We start from the raw sequence: 19,340 nt of genomic DNA on the forward strand, positions 1-19,340 counted from the left end.
CATTCAGATTGTCTAACTTATTCCTGATTCCGTGTGCTTTATTTTTATTATACCAATCCCGTATCTTAACAAACATCCAGATACAGAGATAAGGAGGCATTCAAGCCTCCTATATCCAGATTAGATAATCAGTGTAACAGAGCACAATGCAGCAAGAATAAGAGGACTGCATCCCCTGCAGTCCTTCCTTATACACCGTTCACAAACAATAGAAAAGAGCAGGGTTGGTACTAAAGATTGTTCAGAAATGACAGCCAGAAGAATCTCTACCTTGGCATTACTGAGAGACTTAAACATACTGTTCCAAGAACAAAAGCAACCAATCTTCTCAACAGACTGACCTAATATAACTGCTAATAGCCCCACTTCCAAGGAAGAGTTAACCTGTTGCAACCTACATATGCAAGCATATGTAGCATATGTAAGATAAGGATATTTAAGATATGTTGGACCCACATATGCGAGCAGAGCATTCATGCCAAAGACTGTGATGGTAAAGCTATGGAACTCACAAAATGAAAAGCAATTAAAGATAAGAAATTATGAGAACTTTGAAAAGGCAAAAAAGAAGAACAGAATGAATATAAAGCTTTGGAACAAAAAGCAAGAACCTCTCTATGAATCCTTAGAAGTTTCTGGGTAAAAAAAACCAAGAACTGTTAAGCTCATAATTTTGCTTGAAATCTATTATATCTTGTAGTCACAATAAGTTCCCATTTGCCACAAAAATGACTCTAGAAAGAGTCCACTGGAATGAGCTGAAGAGCAGAATATAGCATTTCTGGCTCCATGTCACATAGTGTTTTGTGACACAACACTGATTTTTAGATACATAACTATTAAGTAACTAATAAGGTCATATATACTTCTCACTGTATACTGCTGTACATACAAAGCAGTGTGCAGGGCCATAACAGCTATCTTACAAATTAAAAATACTAGGACCATTCGTAGGACCATTAAAATACTAGGTCATTAGTAGACCTTTAAGAAAACATCACCACTTTTCTATTGGAAAACAAAATAAATTTTGGGTTTTGTCATCTCACATTTCTCATCAGCTTGTGATCATGCTGTGACAGAAATGTAGAAAGCTTGTGATCATGCTGTGACAGAAATGTAGAAGCTGTTACGGAAGAAAATATCTATCTATCTATCTACCAGCTCACATGCACTGTATATGTTCTATGGTACCCAAAGGTGCTTGTCAAGACTGAAAGCTAACTGCTCTTAAGAGTTGTAAAAACATGAAATGAGATGGTATTTCTGACAATAATCTCAATAGAAGATTACACCCACATTGCTTTGGGGCAGTTGACAGAACCAAAATCTTAAGGAGATAAGATGAAATAGATGCTGGAGACTGGTGCAGTAATATAACACACCACTTCCAGGTCTGTGGCATATATGACAAAGTAGTAAAGGATGAAACAGGTTCAGGGGTAAATCTGATTAAGTTTTTCTGGTCCTTCACACTGAGGAATAATATGAACCCACAAGTAAGTCTTCCATCAAGTAGGCTTACCTGAAAGAAGGCAGTGAAACAATGCAGAGGCAGAAGTATGAAGAGAGATTAAGAAAACCGGTTTAGTAGCTGAGTGACATTTCAAGAGGATTACAAAGAAATAATAGGGCAAAATTATAACCTACATCAGTTAGACAATAGTTTTCCTTCTAAAAATCAAGCTTATCTTCCACTGGGCATTGTACACATGGCTACTGTCCAGATTTGCAGACAAAGTTTACGTCTTCCAATCTGTCTGAACCCAACACCTAGTAATTGGCCATAGAATTTAGAGGGCAGTTGGTTTATAACCCTAAATTAGTATGGTTATTTAGAATAGAGAATGTCATCGTCCCTGTCATCCTTAGGCATCATGCTTGGCTGCAATCTTTAATTAACAAAGTTAAGTACTTCGCAACATCAATCCAGGGCAAAATTAGTAAATGAATTTGACAGAAGGGAAGTCTGTTATTTAAGAACCTTGAATAAGGAAGCAGCAATTGCAGCAATTAAAATCCACTGAAATTTCACTGTCATTAACATATACTTACTACACTTATGAATACAGATGTACAGATTGCTTTCATCTTTCTTTGTATTTTAATGTTACTCACTTCTAGGCAAATTATAGCCAGCTGTATTATACGTATACCTGGAAAACAGAGCCACAAAGGAAAAAAAAATGTTTATGAGAGGTTTGACTCTTATAGAGAAGGGTCACTGTCAATGTTATCTTCAAAATGAAGATTTTGAAACCACACCCAGCTCGTATCTGCCATTCTCTATTACAAAAATACCTAAGTCTTACCGCAAGACAATCACAAGGCTGAAGCATGCTTGCATTGTACACCTTGTACACTGGAATGACATCAGACAACTCTGGTTTCCTGCTTCCATCTTTCCACCCTATGTAAAGGTTTTAAGTAGAAAAATCACAGATCTCTAGTTATTTTTGCATAGGCTGATACTATTTGGTTCTCATGATATAGCTGGCTTTATCCCAATAAAAAATCTGCATATGAGACTGATGTATTATCTGACATGAAATTTTCGAGAACAACGTAAATATTGATCCTAAATATTAGTACAGAACTTGCCCTGTCTTCCAGATGGCAAATCAGTTTGTTTTAACTTGTTTTTCTCTTGCCTGTAGCAGTGGTTGTTGCTGTTTGCAGAAATGTAATATCAGTGCAATAAAAGGTTTGTAGAACTTTTCTCAAAGCCTGTTTTACAAGTGGGCAAAAAGCAGCTAACGATGTCAGGGAGCCTTCTGGCATCAAAACCCATCTGACTGTCAACCACTGAACTTAACAGAGAGGATATGTCTGGCCTTTGCAAAAGGTTTAGAAGGCTGAGAAGGCAGCAATAATGGTGAGTAAAAGAGCAGCATAGCTGCTTTGCAGGCAAGGCTGATTTCCTTATGAATTTAACCTATACGGAGGTAAGAAGTTTAATGAGGAAAAGCACAAGAGGTACTAAGTGTACAACCTTTTTTTTCTGAAAAAATTGAGACCAGGAATGATCTTGAGATTGTATTGATCAAAAGTGCTATGTGGCTCTGTCACATAATGCATCCAGGTAAAAAAGTAATTCTAATACGCATGCATCTGAAGAGAGATTGTCAACAAAGTGAAGCTGCAAAAGGTGCAAAGTACACATTTCAGCGTAGTGGGATCAGTCTGGTTCCCATCTGAGTGGGACAAGTGTCATATTTCATTATTTTGATTTCATTCTGAGTGCCTTAGTGTCAACGGTTTACGGGCAGGTTCGGCCCGGTTCCGTGACGATTGGTGTGGGGGACCCACGGACCCACGCCCCAGGAAAGGGGAAGGGGGAAAGGGAGAAGGGAAAAGGGAGATGGGCCTAGGAACAAAACAGCGGCAATGATCTGAGGAGGAAAGCTAATTTACTAAATAAGATATTGGAAAGCAAAATAACACAATATAATACAATATAATTGGAATTAAAGCTAATAAATCAAGTAAAATGAGCAAGAGAGAGTGTCCGATAAACCGAAGGCCTTACGCTAACGCTGAAGGCGAATGGCAGCGAGCACCCACTGCTGAGTCGATCCCCAAGGAAAGAGAGTGTCCCGTGACCGCAGACAGTTTTTATCTTTCCCTCTGAGCGTAAACACGTAAGAACGCAAAGCATCACAAAGTCCTCTGGGGAATGGAGTTCTTCTTCTCTTCTGAGACAGGTATATCTGGAACTATCGATGATCCACGGAGCTTGAGCATTAACTCTTTAACTCTAAATGCACTACATGATGTTATGATGTGGAATACCAGTACCAAAAATCATAAAACCATGACACTTAGTCACCAAGCACAAGCTTTTTGGAGAGGTCTAACAAGCTCCCAGATCTTCATGGCATGAATAAAAAGGTATTCTGAACCTTAAACAGGAAATCATGGGCAGTAAAACATCTGGACTGGAATTGTTAGGCACCTTATTCTGTCCTTTCAAGGGAAACTTGCACTGCTTTTGTGAGGGGAAGGGTTAGTGGCAGTCTGTGGCTATCAATCTCACTCTGCTTATTTCAACATTTCAAAGTTCATCCTGATTTTTCTGATATCCTGGAAGGCAAAAGTCTGTGAATTTTTCATGCAGCATGAATCTAAGTATTGAAGTAGCCTGTAGATCTATTTCTGCAACCAAGTAGACCCTTTTCTCCTCTAGTAATCTGTTCAGTCCTCAGGCTCTGAAAAATCTCCTCCCCGTACATCACTGGCATTGCAGGGCTCGCCTGAAATCCCAGGACACTTCACTATTCTGAAATATTTAATCCCTTTTTCTACAGTAGAACATGCACCTGAGAAGAAAGACATGGTGCTAAATCTGAAGAGAGAAAACGTGAACAAGCCCACCTACTGATGCTCAACCTTCATCGCGAATTAGTCCCCATTTCACAGCTAGCATACATTGACTGAGCTTTTGCCTTGGCCCATAAAGAGCACAGAGATGTGAATACTGCCAGTCCATTTGTGCTTCCTGTTCTCTCAGCTAAATAATACAGGGAGAAGATATGACATCCAACACCACTGGCAACAAACACCACATCTAACAAACATATTGCTTTTCTTCAGTGTTTTATTTTTCCCCACATTTTAGCATCTTGAATTAATGGACTTCAGTGTGCTTGATTTCTGCTACTCTACATTTGTACAGTAATACACTAAAAACTTAATGGGCAGCTGTTCTGTCATTACATTACTGCTGCTTCCCTTGAAGAGATGCTTTTAGACAATAAAATCCTGGATGAGATGTTTCTTTTACTTGAATCAATGAAAGAAAATAGAAGCTAAGTTGTACATTTCTTTACTCAGCACAAACCAAAGCTTCATCACGGACAATTTTCTTCCTTGAAATTGCCACTGTTCTCAGTTTTCATCCTTTTATTGTACATGAAAACTAAATGGCAAGTGGCAAAGAAGGAAAAATATCTCATGCTTTCTTACAGGTGAAATTAAACAAGAGTTGTCTAAAAGCAGAATAAACATTTACAGTTGTTTTCAAGAACACCATTTTCTCTGGTGTTCTAGTGCATTATAGAACTGATGTCTATATTCACAGGAAATTAAACTTTGGAAAAGTCATTGTTCACATCAGAATGCAGCGCTCCTCCAACTCTAATAAGACTATGGCATATTACAGCTAATAAAGTCAAGTCTCAAATATCCATAGATCATTTTCAAACAGAGAAAGTTATTCAGATAGTCAACATTGTATTCATATAATAAAGCTTTGTCTGTTCCTGAGAAATTCTTAAGGAAATGATGAGAAGCAGAATTCATTGAGATTGCTATACATTTTATATTTGACAACTACTTAGTATTCTTTGAAAGCTGGTAATACCTCATTATAAGCAATTTAAACAGATATACTCAACAGAACCTTTCACAACTACAACAGCAGTCAGTACACGGGATCTACGTTCTCGCTGTCAGTGACAAATAAAGACAAGCAAAAGCTATAAAAAAAATCAAGTTAACTTTCATCCAGTGACAAGTCCATCACATTTTGAATCCATTTCATTCACATTCCAGTGATAATTAAAGTTTTTATTCTGCTGAATTTCTCATGCAATCTGTCAAGAATTATGTGGACACTAATAACCTGTCATTGCATAGGTGTCTCTTTCTTCACTCAGTTCTGCTCAAAAGCATTCCTTGCAGCCCTGCAACTAGATTGCCCTGTTAGACAGTGTGCCTTTGCAGCTTCTATTTGCTCCTGAAGAGGAGGAAAATGAGAATGCTGGCAAAGAATAGGAAAATACTAAGCTGCACAGGTCTGTGAAGGATGGACATTTTCAGCCGAGGGATTGGAGCTAAATTGTGGAGCACACTCAGTGAGATGGGCTGAAAAGAGATTATACAGCTTGAGCATTTGATGTTGAAGAAGTCAACGTCAGAAGATGCTTCCACTGTTCAGGTTGTTTTTGGGGTGCTGTGTGTGTACTGCACAGATGATGGAAGCTTTGGAAGCTTGCTGTAAGTCTAACAGTTATGCAGAATTGGACCATAATTAATAACAGCAGATGTGGAACAATTTTTTACTACTCATGCTTTGAATGCAGTTGTTCTTCACAGAGGATTTTATAAACAAGAGAATGCATTAATTCAATACAGTACATAGGATTAGACACATATCATTATTCCTATTAATCTCGCCAGCTTGGTAGCTGTGAATGTCTTGCACACAGTAAGTTGTGCTTTAATACCCTGCCTTATTAATAAGCATATTCAAGTATTTTTGTTTCCCTAGGAGTCTTTACGAAGTTGCTCATCTTTGTGCAATTAAAACCTTTGTGATGAGGTATGTAGCCAAGGAGAGGTGAAAGCATGCATATACAAGAGAAGGATAAGACATTCAACAGTGCTTTCAGAAGTGTTTGACTTCATTTTATCTCATACAGACCTGCAGTGTTTTGTTCTCTTGTACCTTTATAATATCTTTATAATTCCCTCCTGCTTTGCTGTCTAAACTGCTTAATGCATGCTGAATTGAGTTCTCAGATGCTTTTGCTAGAGCTACTTAGCTCCCTGCCAACACCCCAGTGCTCTGCCTTCACACACCAGCCTTATTTACTCAATCCACAGTCCTCAATGTATAAAAGATAAGTAATTTGGCTTTATTTTATCCATTTCTAGTCATGGAATAATCGACAGATACAAAATAATCACGAGGTATCAGCCTGTTTAATTTCACTGCTACCACAGGAGGGCACTAATCTCTGAGAAACTGTAACAGGAGGAGAGAAAAATGTATGAGAAAGCACTTTGGTATTTATGATACTGGTGCATTTTTTTAACTTGACACTGTTGCTTAAGTGTCAGAAAAGATGAAGCAGCCTTACTCATCCCTACTGCATGCAATTATTTTCTATTTTGAGGGGGGGGGGAGGTGGAATGTAACTCGGTGCACAACCTCAAAGGATTAAGAGTATTGATCTTTACTCATGCCATTTAGGAGCAGTTTAGCAAAAACACTTGAATTGTATTCCTGGAGAAGTGACAAGAGTGAAGAATCATGTCTCAGACATAGTTAATGAGTAGACTTTTGAGATAGTAAGGTATCTGTATAAGGTCTCCAGTCCCGTGAGAGAGATGGGTTCCCTCTATTCCTCAGTACATTGCAACCTAACTTTATTCTTGTGGTTTCTTCAGGTTAGTTCAGGAATTCTGATGACATCTGTAAAGTGGTGAATCCAGTTACTGAGCGCAACTGTAATTGCACATCTAAGATGTGATTGATGTGAGATGAGATGCCGGGCGTCTGAAGATTACCTTGATCTCCAGCAGCACTTCTGAAACCCATGTTAGACAGTCACATGGAGGGTACAGAGCTGGTGCTGCTTTCTCACACTCCTCCTGGTGCAGTCAGTACCCAGCGGAGATGAGGCTGGGCTTAGCTGGGACCACACCCATGCCATTTCCTTGCCTTGGGGTAGAGCTAAAAACTGTTTATTTTAGCTCTACTGTTGAACGTTTGCAGCAGCTCAGGCCAAGGAAAAGGCAGACCATAGTCTACAAAGCATTTTTTCATTCAGGTATCAGAGGTATTCTTTTACCTACAGCTCCTACTGCATGCAGCTGACAAACTGAAACACAATGCAGCAGGAAAATATGCAGTGACTAACCATGTACTTTTGCTTGTCATGTACAACTTCCTTCCTTTGAGAAGTGCTAACGTTCTGCCCTCTCACAGCAGAGTTGTTGACAGCATCCTCTTAACAGTACCACTTCCTAATTATTTTTTTGGTTGCTTGGCGGTATGCAAATAGAACTGTGCTGTCTTCATGTACAAATTCAAACACCCATTCCTTCAGTAAGAGTGTTTCCTGGGCTGCTGGAGTGCAGGGCACTCGCCCAGCTGTTTTCAGCCTTAAAAGCTGTGTACAGTGCAAGAAGAGAGTCAGATGTCAAACGGGCTGAAAAAAAGCAGAGACAGTTGAGGAAGGCTGGACTGAAGCTCCAGAAATCTCCCTCGGGCTTTTCTCTGACCGGTGCCCATTACATTCCTTTCTTTACAGTGCCAACTGTAACAGGAGAGTGCATTAACAGGAGAGTTCACAGTGCTTCCTCCAGTAGGTTGCAGAGGCTGGGCAGAAGATACACTGCTTTCCTTTCCTACTGTATCTATTTTAAGCTCACGCTGTCTTATTTCATCTGTTTCAAACTTTATGTTCACAGTCCGATGTGAAAACTTAACTCTAAACCTCTGTAAGAGTTTCCTAAGCAAAATGAGAATGTATAATACACATTTACAGCAGGAGGAAGTTACTGCACCTGAGACTGTGATGGGGATACATGTTTTGTGAAGAAATGGAATCCTGAAAGCATACGTTACTTCTGGGTCCCCAGGTGGTATAACCAAAAGCTGTATGTGTTGCATTCATTGCCAGCAGGTAGATGGTAGACAACAAAACCTTTCAAAGCATCTAACTGATACATGCAAGAGCAAAAAGTGAAATGCAGACCACTGAGGGCAGAAATACAATGGCATTCCTGTTCTGTTGTGCTTTCTGTATTCTGGCAGTGCCTATTGCTTGCAATGTGTCAGAGAATTGAAAAGCTAGAAGATGAAGAAAGAAGCTTGGTCAGCTTAACAGTTTGACCTGACTCACTGCATACATGGCCCTAGGGTCATCAGTGAAAACATGGGGGAGAGGAAAAAGGCTATGCCTTCTGGAGGAAGAACAATCCTGCATCATTTAGGCATGCTCTATGACCACCAAAGGAGACAGTGGTTGTTTAAGCTCAGAATAGATAAGAAACCTAAATGTTGGGTTTTGCATGTACCTCCTGCATGCCTGCTGCGGACATGAGGTCTCTCATAGCACAGATGTCTGTTCCTGACACAAGCTGCTGTTTAATTACATGAATTTGGTGCTTCCAGATACTGTGCATTTGTCCAATTACAGAGACCTGCAAAGCATCCCTGGAGAACCCACAGGGCTTTAGAGAAGCTGCTGGGAGGAGTGTGTCATTAACATAACAGGCCAAAACCAGCAGTGGCTGCAGAGAGCCTTGTTTGCTAACTGCAGAGTTCTGATCTGACACGGGGCATAAAAGCATTTCTGCTTTAGTTAAAGCTCTGATAAAATTAAAGCCTTGGAAAACACAGCCTTTGAGTGGAGCATTGTGACCTGGAGAATTGAATGTTGCTGAGTTGTCTTGAAGCTCCCATCAACGTATCATTGTGGTGTGCTATGTCCCCACACCCTGCATCGTGTGATCAAAAGCCAAACCGAGCATTGCAGATGATGGAGAGCCACCAGATGTATTTTTAGGCCTTGCTCCCATCTAAAAATACACTTCAGTCATACACTTCAGCAGTGCCACAAAGGCCCAGTGCTGCAAGCAGAGTGCAGCCTGGTGCTGTTACAAGCAGCTTGACCAGCCTGACTAAATCCTGCCCTGAAACTGCTGCTGTGTACCAGTTGCTCAAGGAACACTGTTCTGCACCGGTTTGTTGCAACAAGACTATGACTGAAGTCAGGACAATGTGAATGCGCAGACAGCAATGTAAGGGAAAGCCTCGAGAACTGCCCTGAGGTGAAACAAACACTGAGCCAACGCTGGGCTGGCAACTACCCCTGGTTGTTGGGGAGATGAGAAAATGGGGGCGATACCCTGAGGGATATAGGTGGGAGCTGGCCGTGCTGCGGGCCGTACCCAAATGGACCGCAAAACGGCCTTCTCGCCACCCACGCTTCTCAGCCTGTGGGTCTTTTTTAATGATAGCTTTATTCTTCCAGGAAAAAAAAACAAACCGAAAGGCGGCGGTGCTGATGGATGCCTGGGCATCGCCCCTGCCAGAATATCCGGGCCCGAGCACGGCCCAGCGGGAGAAGCCCGAGGGAGGGAAAGAAGAAAAGGACGGAGGAAAGGAAAGAAAGGAGTAAGGGAGCGAACGGGCGCTCCGCGGGGGAAGCCGCGGCTTGCCCCGCCCCGCCCCGCCCCGCCCCGCCCCGCGGCACTGCGTATGCGTCGCCGCCCCCTGACTCACCGCGCTGGGCTGCGGGCGGGGAGTGGGGCGAGAGAGGCCGCGGGGGACGGCCACCATGAACCGTCTGAGCAAGAAGGAGAACGAGACGCTTATCGAGATGTCTCTGTCGGCCGACGGTAGGCTCGGGGCCGAGCGGGGATGCGAGGGGTGCGGGTGTGTGCTGCGCCCCGCCGGCGTGGGGCCGCGCTTGGGTGCGCTGCTTGGGAAAGAGCTGTCTGCAAATACGATGGGAGCCGCTTTGCCCTCCTTCCCCCCGCCCCAGCGGGCAGCCCTGAGTCACGGCCCGTCCCGCAGACCGGCAGCACAGAGCTGGGCTCGCTGCTCCTCCTGAAGGAGCTGGAGACGGAAACGTGTTTACCCAATACGCGGTAACCGCGCAGCGGTTATTGTTACCCAATACCGGTAACCGCGGTAACGGAGCGATGCTGGAAGTCAGGAATGTAAACTTAGTTCCACAGCGCTCTATTTTCCCATGAGCGTCTTGTGTTGGGCTTTTTGAAATACAAAACCTGAAACCTAAAGAGTTTCAGTGCATGAGGATGATGTAGCGACGTACACCATGCAGCAGCACGTAACTGTGTATGCGGTCGTGCACCATTTCAATTCGCTTTTATAAGTTTTTTTTATAAGAGTTATAAGCTCTTTTCTAAAGCACATAACTTAATAGGAGCTGAAGGGAACTTTAGAAGCTTGTTAATGTGTTGTTTAAAGAAAGAGTCTGGATTTACAACAACTAAAATCTTCCCTTCCAGCTATGGTTTGTAGAAGTTAGCAATGTGCGTTTATTACCAACTGAGGCTTCTCCAAGACCAATACATATTTTCTGTGCTTCTAAGGTAACCTCCTAAAAGGCTTCCAGCCATAGATGTCAGTTGTATCGTCGTGTCTGGGTGGGAGTAAATAGGAAAAAGGCAGAAGGAAAAGGAAATGCCACATTTTTGCCTTAAAGACACGTTCGTATCTTGATAGCACAAGTGTATTTAATTAAATAGCACTTATGTATTTAATTTGGGTTTGCTATTGCATTTAATTTAACTTGAATGCTGAAGAATAAGTTATGGGAGTGAAAAGTTAGTCACTGGCAGTGGGAAGTTGAGTGTGCTCCTGTGTTCAGAGCTCCTGTGCCAAACCTTCTACCGCAGGGGAAGTGCTGTTGCTTCCTGCTGAATGAGACTGGAGTGAGGTAATAACTTGCACTTTGGAGGGTGTGATTTTGCTTTTCACTGAAGATATGTGGCATTTATCTAAACATAAAATAATAATAATAATAAAAGAGAACTTGCAAAATTCTGCTGTAAGCATCAAAGGGAGTGTGTGTTGTTAAGAATGTTTCTTTATCTCTGTGCTGCCTTTCAGCATTTTATTTTCTGCTGAAGGTACCAATGCTGCAGCTTCTGTGGACCTTCTGGGATGTTTGGCTCTGTGCTGTGTTTTGAAGCACAGACCCAAGAGAATGAAGTGTAAGGGGATTCCAAACCCAACTTCAGCTCAGCGAGGCAGAAAAAGGTTTTTCACATTCCCCTTTGATTGTGAAGTACTGGACTGATGCCACGACTCATCTTTCTAAGAGGTTCCTGGCTGCTCCACGTTCAAATGCTCACCTAAGTGATTTGACATCTCTTGTGTTCCCCCAAGCAAGGCAGGAATGTAGATATCAGGAGAGGTTAATGGTGTGACTTCAGAACAGCGCTTGTGCTGACTGTTAATAAGGCATTGCTGTTCAAGGCCAAGAATTGCCGTAGAGAATGTTACTTACTTAACTGAGGTTGATTCATACTCATAATATAAAATGGAAATATAGGTCTGTGTTCAAAGCTACAGCTGTACTTTGTTACCGAGGGAATAATTATTTCTGATCTATTTGTAGAAACTCTGAGTGGGTTATCACCCACAGAACTAATCTGGGGGATTAATTAATGCAAAAACTGTCTGAAAGAATACTCCCAGGTATTGAAATTAAAGCTCCAACACATTTAGGCATAGTTTAGTATAGAAAAGGCAAGTGAGAAAAAATGCCATTAGCCTCACCAAGCAATGAGTAGTTCCTACGTGAGATTTCTGTATTGGCAGAGATGTCACTGCCAGGCAGGGTTTAAATACATGTTGGGTATCCAGCAGGTAAACTTTGTTTAAACAGATACCATTTGTAACAGGAAAATGTCTTGTGAAACAGATTCCAACAACTTGCAAAGTAACTGCCTTCTATCTTGGTGTATATATTAAGAGAAAGTTGCTGTGGTGCTTCTAATAAAAAATGGAAAGCTTAAATCCTACTCGGCTGCAGTGTTTAAATATTAATTGTATTCAGAGACCATCTCAAAAACGTAAAGACTCTGTTTTGGAGTGGTGGTGAACTTTCTGCAGGCCAGCAGCTGGCAAAGGGGAGCAGCTCCATAGGAAGGGTTAAGCGCTCTCATGGCCCTTATTTGTCCCCTGGCAATTGTGTGATATTCTGGTTGCTCTTCTGAGAGCTAGGAAATGCAGCTTAATTCAGTCAAGCACAAGAGAACTGACCTGTTCCTCCCATCTTAGATGAATGCTATTTAGCTTTAATATAAATAATAATAATAATAATAAAGGGGGGTTGCAGCATTACTTATAAACAAAACGCTAAGTTACTTTGCTTTCCAGGCTTTTATTTTGCGGATCAGCTCAGTTTGCTTGACTTTAGCTAGCACATGTTAAGCCCTGAATGCTGAGCACCTTAACGTCTCTATACAGGTGATTAATAACTGCTGGGACAAGAGAGGAAACTGGAATAAGATAGGATGGCTCTGCTGAAAATGCCCTTTTAAAGTTACTGTTGGCAGGTAGTTTGTCAAAATTATTTCTTTATACTTAGTGTCTGTAAACTAGTTAATGATTTGTGTCTGCAGGTGGAGGAGAACAGCAGGTCCCCTACTGTAAACATGTAGATGAAAAAGTATCGATGTCATCTGGTGTGCAGCTGTTGCCATGTTTTTCTTATATTACGTGGCAAGCTGGTGATACAACGAACCTCTTCTCTGCCGTCTATTGTTATTTAGGGGCTGAACTGAAGAGCTATATGGTCATCGGGGTGTGCTTTGCTGTCTAGCAGCACCTTCGCTGTATTTCAGAGTAGCTTTTCACACGTGGAGACTCAAGAAAGGGGAGGAAGATCTTTGTGCCCTCCTGATATGGATTTCTCTTTCAGTTCTAACACAGCTATGTGAAAGGTGTTGAGATGTTAGCCAAAGATGCAGAATGCTGAGTAAAATGTTCTCAGGGGTGGGGCTGGCTCTAGGCTGGGGCTTGGTTACTTGGGATTATACTGTAGGCATGTTCATATTTTCTTGATGAACGTCCTGTGAGAGCTTCGACCTGTTAGATGTATGGTGTTGGTTGCTGTAGCCTGGTGGGTGCCAAGAGAAGGTGTGTTGGCAGCTGAGTTGGCTGCAGCTGCAGAGATGGCCTAGGTAAGGCAGGCTGTGTGAATCTGTGGAGATGTGTGCCCTGAGCAACTGTGATAGCGTGTTGTAAGCAGTAATTACCTTTCTTGATGCAATATAATGCAATTCTTATTTTACCCATCCAAGCAGAGAGAGATATGATGTAAGAATCTGTGTTCAAATGTATTTCTCATGAAGAGCTGAGAAAATAGCTCACCTGCATACCAAAGTCAATTCAATATTGTGGTAATCCAGTGAAGGATTTCTGAATCTATTTATATGCATTCAGAATACACCCAAGGGTGAGCTTGGATCACTTATCACACTGCATTGAGACAGAATTGGAGCGCTGTAGGGCTGCCTTCAGACCACCTCCCTTTAACCCCTGCTTTTGTCAGTAGTATATGCTACCAGAGAGTTTTATTTTAGTTGGATCTGATGCACAAGGAACAAGGAGAGAAATTTCCCTAGGTCTTATTTGCACAGTTTTAATCGGGTGTTCTCAGCTAACCTTGTAGGTTATTGGGCTATGGAATTGCAATTCTCTTTGGTGAGAGGGGGAAGGAATTTGAAATACAGTAGTGTGATACAGATATGTACGTTAAGAAAAAAATTAAGAGCAGGTGAACATCTGTTGAGAGGATCTGAGGGTACGGTGCTGTTTTATCACTGGAAATCCCAGGTGATTCCATGTCTCCTTTAGCAGGCTTCCAAGCATGTGAAAGTAGAGGCCTTTGGCAAGACAGAGTGCCAGCAAACATTGTGGGTAGGGCTCGTGATGCAGATGGCTGGTCTTTAATTTTCTGCACTAGTCCTAAATTAGAAAAGGCCCTGTGGTTTGTTATTTAGAGGGGTTTTCTTAACTATCAGGTAGGAAATCGGAGAGCCTCTATTTGCCCAATTTACAACGTCCTGGAAATACACCACGCTGACAAGTAATGACAAGCAGATGTATTTCGTAGGCCATCAAAAAGTTAGATGTCTTTGCTATTTTGGTCCTGCTAACCAGCTGGTGTCTGCATCAGAAACCACAGGTGATGGGAGCTGTGGTCTACTGCCCTGCTTATTTTCTTGATTGGTGGGAGATGTTTCCTGGGTCTTCTCTGTGACTTCCATGTTTACTGACTTTTGACAGTTTGAGCAACTGGAATAAAAAGCATTGTGTTACAAACTTAAGTTCCAGTATGATTGTATGTTATTTAATAAGAGAAAGTGAAGCAAAATTCTCAATGGCATGTGTCATTGGAAGCAAGACCAAAAGGGTACTACTGAAGCAGAGCATGGGGACAAGAAGGAATTAAGAATTGCAGGTGAAATTCAATGTACATCTGAAATTAAGCATGGCAAGCAGATGACCAGTGGATGGAAAATGGGTGATGTAGTTGTTCACAGTGCTTTTAACTTTCTTAGTACAGTCACAAGTCAAGTATTTTCCTTGTAGTTCTTGCTGCTCCTCCCCCAGCTCTGCTTTTCCCCACTGTTGCCCCCATCTGTAGCTCATTGTGTCACTTTTCTCATACAGTCTCTGTAGGAGATTTCTCATGCAAGGCTGTGATGTGTGTCCATAGAATGAACAGTACCTGGGAATCCCACTCCTTATGAGAGCTACTGCAGAGGCTGGAAGAAGTCAGAAATTGTGCTGCTTTTGTATTTCATTTCAGTGGAAATTGGAGTGATTCAATAACACTGTGAGATTTTAAATTGGCCTCTAGGAAAGCAAGCCTGCACTTAATGCTTCTTGAAGTGCTTGCAATTCCCTTGAGCTGTGATGAAAAGCAGTAGCAGTTCCCCACTCTGTTCTGGAGTGCAATCAGCATGCACCTGGCATTTCCATATATGTGCATAGCCATTGCTTGAGCTGCTTGTCTGTTTCTGCAGTCAGTGCTGATGAAAAATGGCCCTCGGCATATAAATAGTCTAAATGCAAACAAGCATGGCCATAAGTCCTTCACAAGCTGCCAGGACTAATGCAGGCTGCTGTTCTACCACCCTGCTCTTCTGAGGCTAATTTGCCATCCAATTCCCCTTTCACACCTAAATCTTACTTAAGTTAAAATACCTTGCTTTTTCCAACTACCTCTGGTCTGGGCTTTCTTTTTTAGTTGCTTTCAAACCTGTTAATTGGTTGACGTGTGCCATTCTGCAAAATGATGGTGCCTGGAAGGCATAAATGCCACGTTTAGTGCTCACAGTACATTTGATGCTGTGGCACAGGCAGGACCTAAAATGTGGTAGTAGTTATTGCCTCAACCGCATAAAAATGTCATTCAGGTTTTGTGTTACAACACAATGCTTGTGGGTTTTTTTTGTTGTTGTTTTGTTTTTTGCTAAAAACAGATTTACATAAATCTAACTTCTTCAGCTTGGTGCCTTCTAATCAAGATGTGAGGTTTCATGGGTTTGCTAAAAGCAAGGCAGCGGGGAGTAAACTTCAAGTTCTGATTTAAAGTACTCATTTATTATAATAGAGATTAAAACTGCACACTGTTTCATCCAGTTTACCAGATTTTGTTAGATTTTTCTCCTGTATTTTTGTCCACTAAAAATGCTGTTCTTTTTCTCTTCCAACCTATTGTCGATAAACACCTGTTCTGTGGAATCACCCATTTAATAATTAAACACATGATATAAATTAGTATGACGATGAAGTAGATAATAATTGAAGGCATTTTGTTCAAGGCATCATAAAGTTCTTTTCATATATTCCTAGGAAATTATCTTGGATCTGTAGGAAATGTAACATTTTTACTGTTTAGGAGTAGTTTTGAATATTTAGGAACAGCTCTGAGTGCATATTAACCACTTCAAGCGTAACCTTGAGATGGAATCTTAGGTTCAGGAGCACAGCTGTTGCTCTTTGGATGATGCCAGGTGAAGTAATAATGCTTATGGAAATTGCTGGTGAGCCAGCAGTCTAGGTAGGGCCCAGTTCCCTTAGGCAATGCTGTCATTTGGCTTGGGAATCTGGTCAGGCTGTGCTGTGGCTCCCTTCCAGGGAACCAGGGAGCAGCAAATCTTGCTTCATTGCAGAGCAGGGATGTGGCTTATGTGAACTGGGAGTTGGTCAATGTACTTGTAAGCTCAGTTTAGTCATTTTAAAGTGATATGGAAGCACAAAAAGTAGTCATTGTGTGGAATTAGTGACCTTATTCTGGAGCAGTATTTCTTCAGTATGCACTTTTGTTGGTGACTCATTGCTGAATCAGGCTCCGTATGAGAAGAAATTGTGCAGAGTAGGTCCCAGCTGACAACTACAGCAGCAATCCCATGCTGATCTTTTGGGAGCATGGGATGCAGTACTGTAAATCAGGTATTGATTTAGCAATAAGTAATCACATTTTTAAACTGACTCTTCCCCTCAGAAAATACGTTCATTTGCTGAGATGGTATCTTTCAGACATCCAGGAATAAAATTTTATTTTGATTACTTGGTAAGGGTGAATATTAGGAATAGTTTTCATAGCACAAGGTAACTACCTCATTTAAATTATTGCTTGTTAGTTTTGGTTCACCTGGAGCACCAAGACTTCGCTCTAGGAACATCTGTATGTGTAAGCTAAGGTGTCAGAGGTTTGCAGAATGGCATAATGTGTCTCAAAGTTCCCTTTACCTGCTAGCTTTTGCTGAGTAAGAAGGTTGGTATTAATATATCTAAGGAAATCATGGAAATAAATGGAAGCAGTATTTAGGAAAACAGTATTGGAATTCTGAAGCGTGAATGGATGTCCCATGCTAGGAAATAACAGCCACAGATTTTCTGTTGGCTTAGAGGATGAGTAGCACAATGGAGCTGCAGCCATATGGCTCAACTTGCTTCTTCCCAAAACAAGACTAACCTCTCCGTACTGTGTTTGAGACTGCAGCTTGGCCTGTGGTGTCCTCCAGGGGACTGATTTCTGCTCCTCCTGGTAAACTGCCAGAGGCCCAGCCACCCTATAGTATGCACTCTCCTTGATGGGCAGTGGTGGATCCAGGCTGTGTCCTAGGCTCTGTGATGTCCCCATGGAAGTGCAGGCACTGTGTGCATCCTGGGCCTGGCGATGTCCCCATTGAGGTGCAGCCACTGTGACCAGGTTCTGCTTCACCGTGGGACCATCCAGCTCTGTCTTGGCATTGCTGAGCTGTGCTGCTTGGCTTGTCACAGCTACTGGGGGCCAAAGAAGACACTGATCTCCAACAGTGTCATTACTTTTTTGTGATGACGTTGAGAACATTTACTTTTCTGAAGCAGTTCTATAAATGAACTTCCCAAAATAATTTATAAAATTAAAACTGTTTGTTTTCTCACAGAATATTTTAGTTTTCAATTGCATTGTTAATACAGATCTTATAAAATACAAGAGAATATTTCACTTCCTGTGATACTGTTGCATAAAGGGTAGGTCAGTCATCCAAGTGTCCTTCCACCCATTTATCTCATTTTAATTGTGTGGCTTCCAGACATATCTGTATGTATTGTCTCCTGTGAACTGCAGCTACTGTAGTTAGCGCCCTTAAGAAACTGTAAGCTGGTAGTGCCTGTATCGTTACGGGATTTGGTCCTTTACTGTGGAATGTGTAAGCAACTTCTGAAGGACAACTTATTGATCATATTAAAACACTTTCTTTAACCAAATAGGTCCAAACGTGGAATTGCATTACTTTCATTACCTTAAAATGCCAGTTTTGCCATGTAGAAAAAAACGAAGTGATTTAGGCAGTGTAAGCAAATTTAGACTGTTGTTCAATGAACTAGTGAGTTATTCTACAAGATGACAGTCTTTACTCTTCTATGGAAATAATAAGATTGACTTCCAAGTACCATTTATTTGTGGAGTAAACTACATAAATTCTAACACGACGTATCAGTCACATTTATATTCTGCAGCCTTCAGTCCTGAATGCTAATTTCTGAGAGCTGTTTTGTGTTACTGTTGATTACCTAGGTCTGTAATTGAAATAGAAGTGATCTGCAATTCTTCAGGATGACATGGTGGAGGTTTCTAAGTAGATTGCTCTGCAGTTGACTATGGTTTAGAACACTGTACGTTAATAGTTGTTGAAGTTAAAATTACAGGCCTGAAGAAGCTCACCCATTTCCAGTAATGTGCAGCTCCCAGGACACAGTGTTTAAGGCATTAGAATTAGCTGTGCATGGAATCATAAGGTTGCTGGAGACCGTTCTTTTTTGTGTGTGAATGGTTTTAGATCTTACACAACAGCACAGCAGGCAGTGTTGAAGAACAAAGCAGTTCCCTCACAGATGATGGTTTTATCAGTATATCATTGTACTCCATGTTTGGATATAAGAATGCAATCTCTTGAAATGTTTTTAAGCTTTTTTCTTGTCTTTTTTCTTGTCTTCCCTGTTGCTGGTATGGGAAAGCAACACCTCTGCTTATGTTGCTGAATGAAGGGCCTGGACTGAAAGGCAGATGTTGTGGGCTCAGGAGGAGCGTGCTCTCTTCTGCCTTCTTCTAGTCTGTTGTTTCTACTGCAGGCTCATCTGTTTGGTTATTGGGGCTGATTGTGAAGAACAGAGGAAGCTCATTAAGTGTGTTAATATTAGAATTGGATTTGACTTGGGTTTTCTGGTTTTTACTGAAGCGGTTTTTCCTTTTAAAGATGACATTGTGATTCTCACCAAGTTCAAGCGGTCACGGTCAGAAGGTATTGTACAAAGCAGCATTACACCTTCCTCCCTTGTGTGTGTGTATTGTTACTCTCATTATTTCTTCATTCTTTTATTTATTGTTTTTAATTCCAGGAACCTCTTGATTAAGAACTGACCAGGCATCTCTGTTCGTGGTGTTTGTTGCAGTTCTGGGTTGTGGCTTCTTTATACCTAGGTGACGTGGATGTGTGTTTTCTTGTCTTGCTGCTTAGGAATCTGCTTATATGTTTTTCAAGGAGTGAACATTTAAGTATGTTGT

The 19,340-nt window shown here is 41.5% G+C and overlaps 1 protein-coding gene across 3 annotated transcripts in view; it reads left to right on the forward strand.

Annotated features, from left to right (window-relative positions):
* Window positions 1-19,340, forward strand: part of ANO5 (anoctamin 5) — a 704,596-nt gene that overhangs the window by 440,956 nt on the left and 244,300 nt on the right. For 2 of the 3 annotated variants that reach the window (XM_065755423.1, XM_065755424.1), the window contains exon 1: window positions 10,018-10,134. In XM_065755423.1, the coding sequence (XP_065611495.1) occupies window positions 10,074-10,134 (61 nt within the window). In that variant the 5' untranslated portion in view covers window positions 10,018-10,073. Of the gene's footprint in view, window positions 1-10,017; window positions 10,135-19,032; window positions 19,078-19,340 lie in introns of those variants that run through there. The other variant, XM_065755422.1, reaches the window with a different exon arrangement.

Source organism: Cyrtonyx montezumae, unplaced genomic scaffold (assembly GCF_038088225.1).
Source record: "Cyrtonyx montezumae isolate F1298 unplaced genomic scaffold, pur_monq_1.0 scaffold_10, whole genome shotgun sequence".
Taxonomy (NCBI): Eukaryota; Metazoa; Chordata; class Aves; order Galliformes; family Odontophoridae; genus Cyrtonyx; species Cyrtonyx montezumae.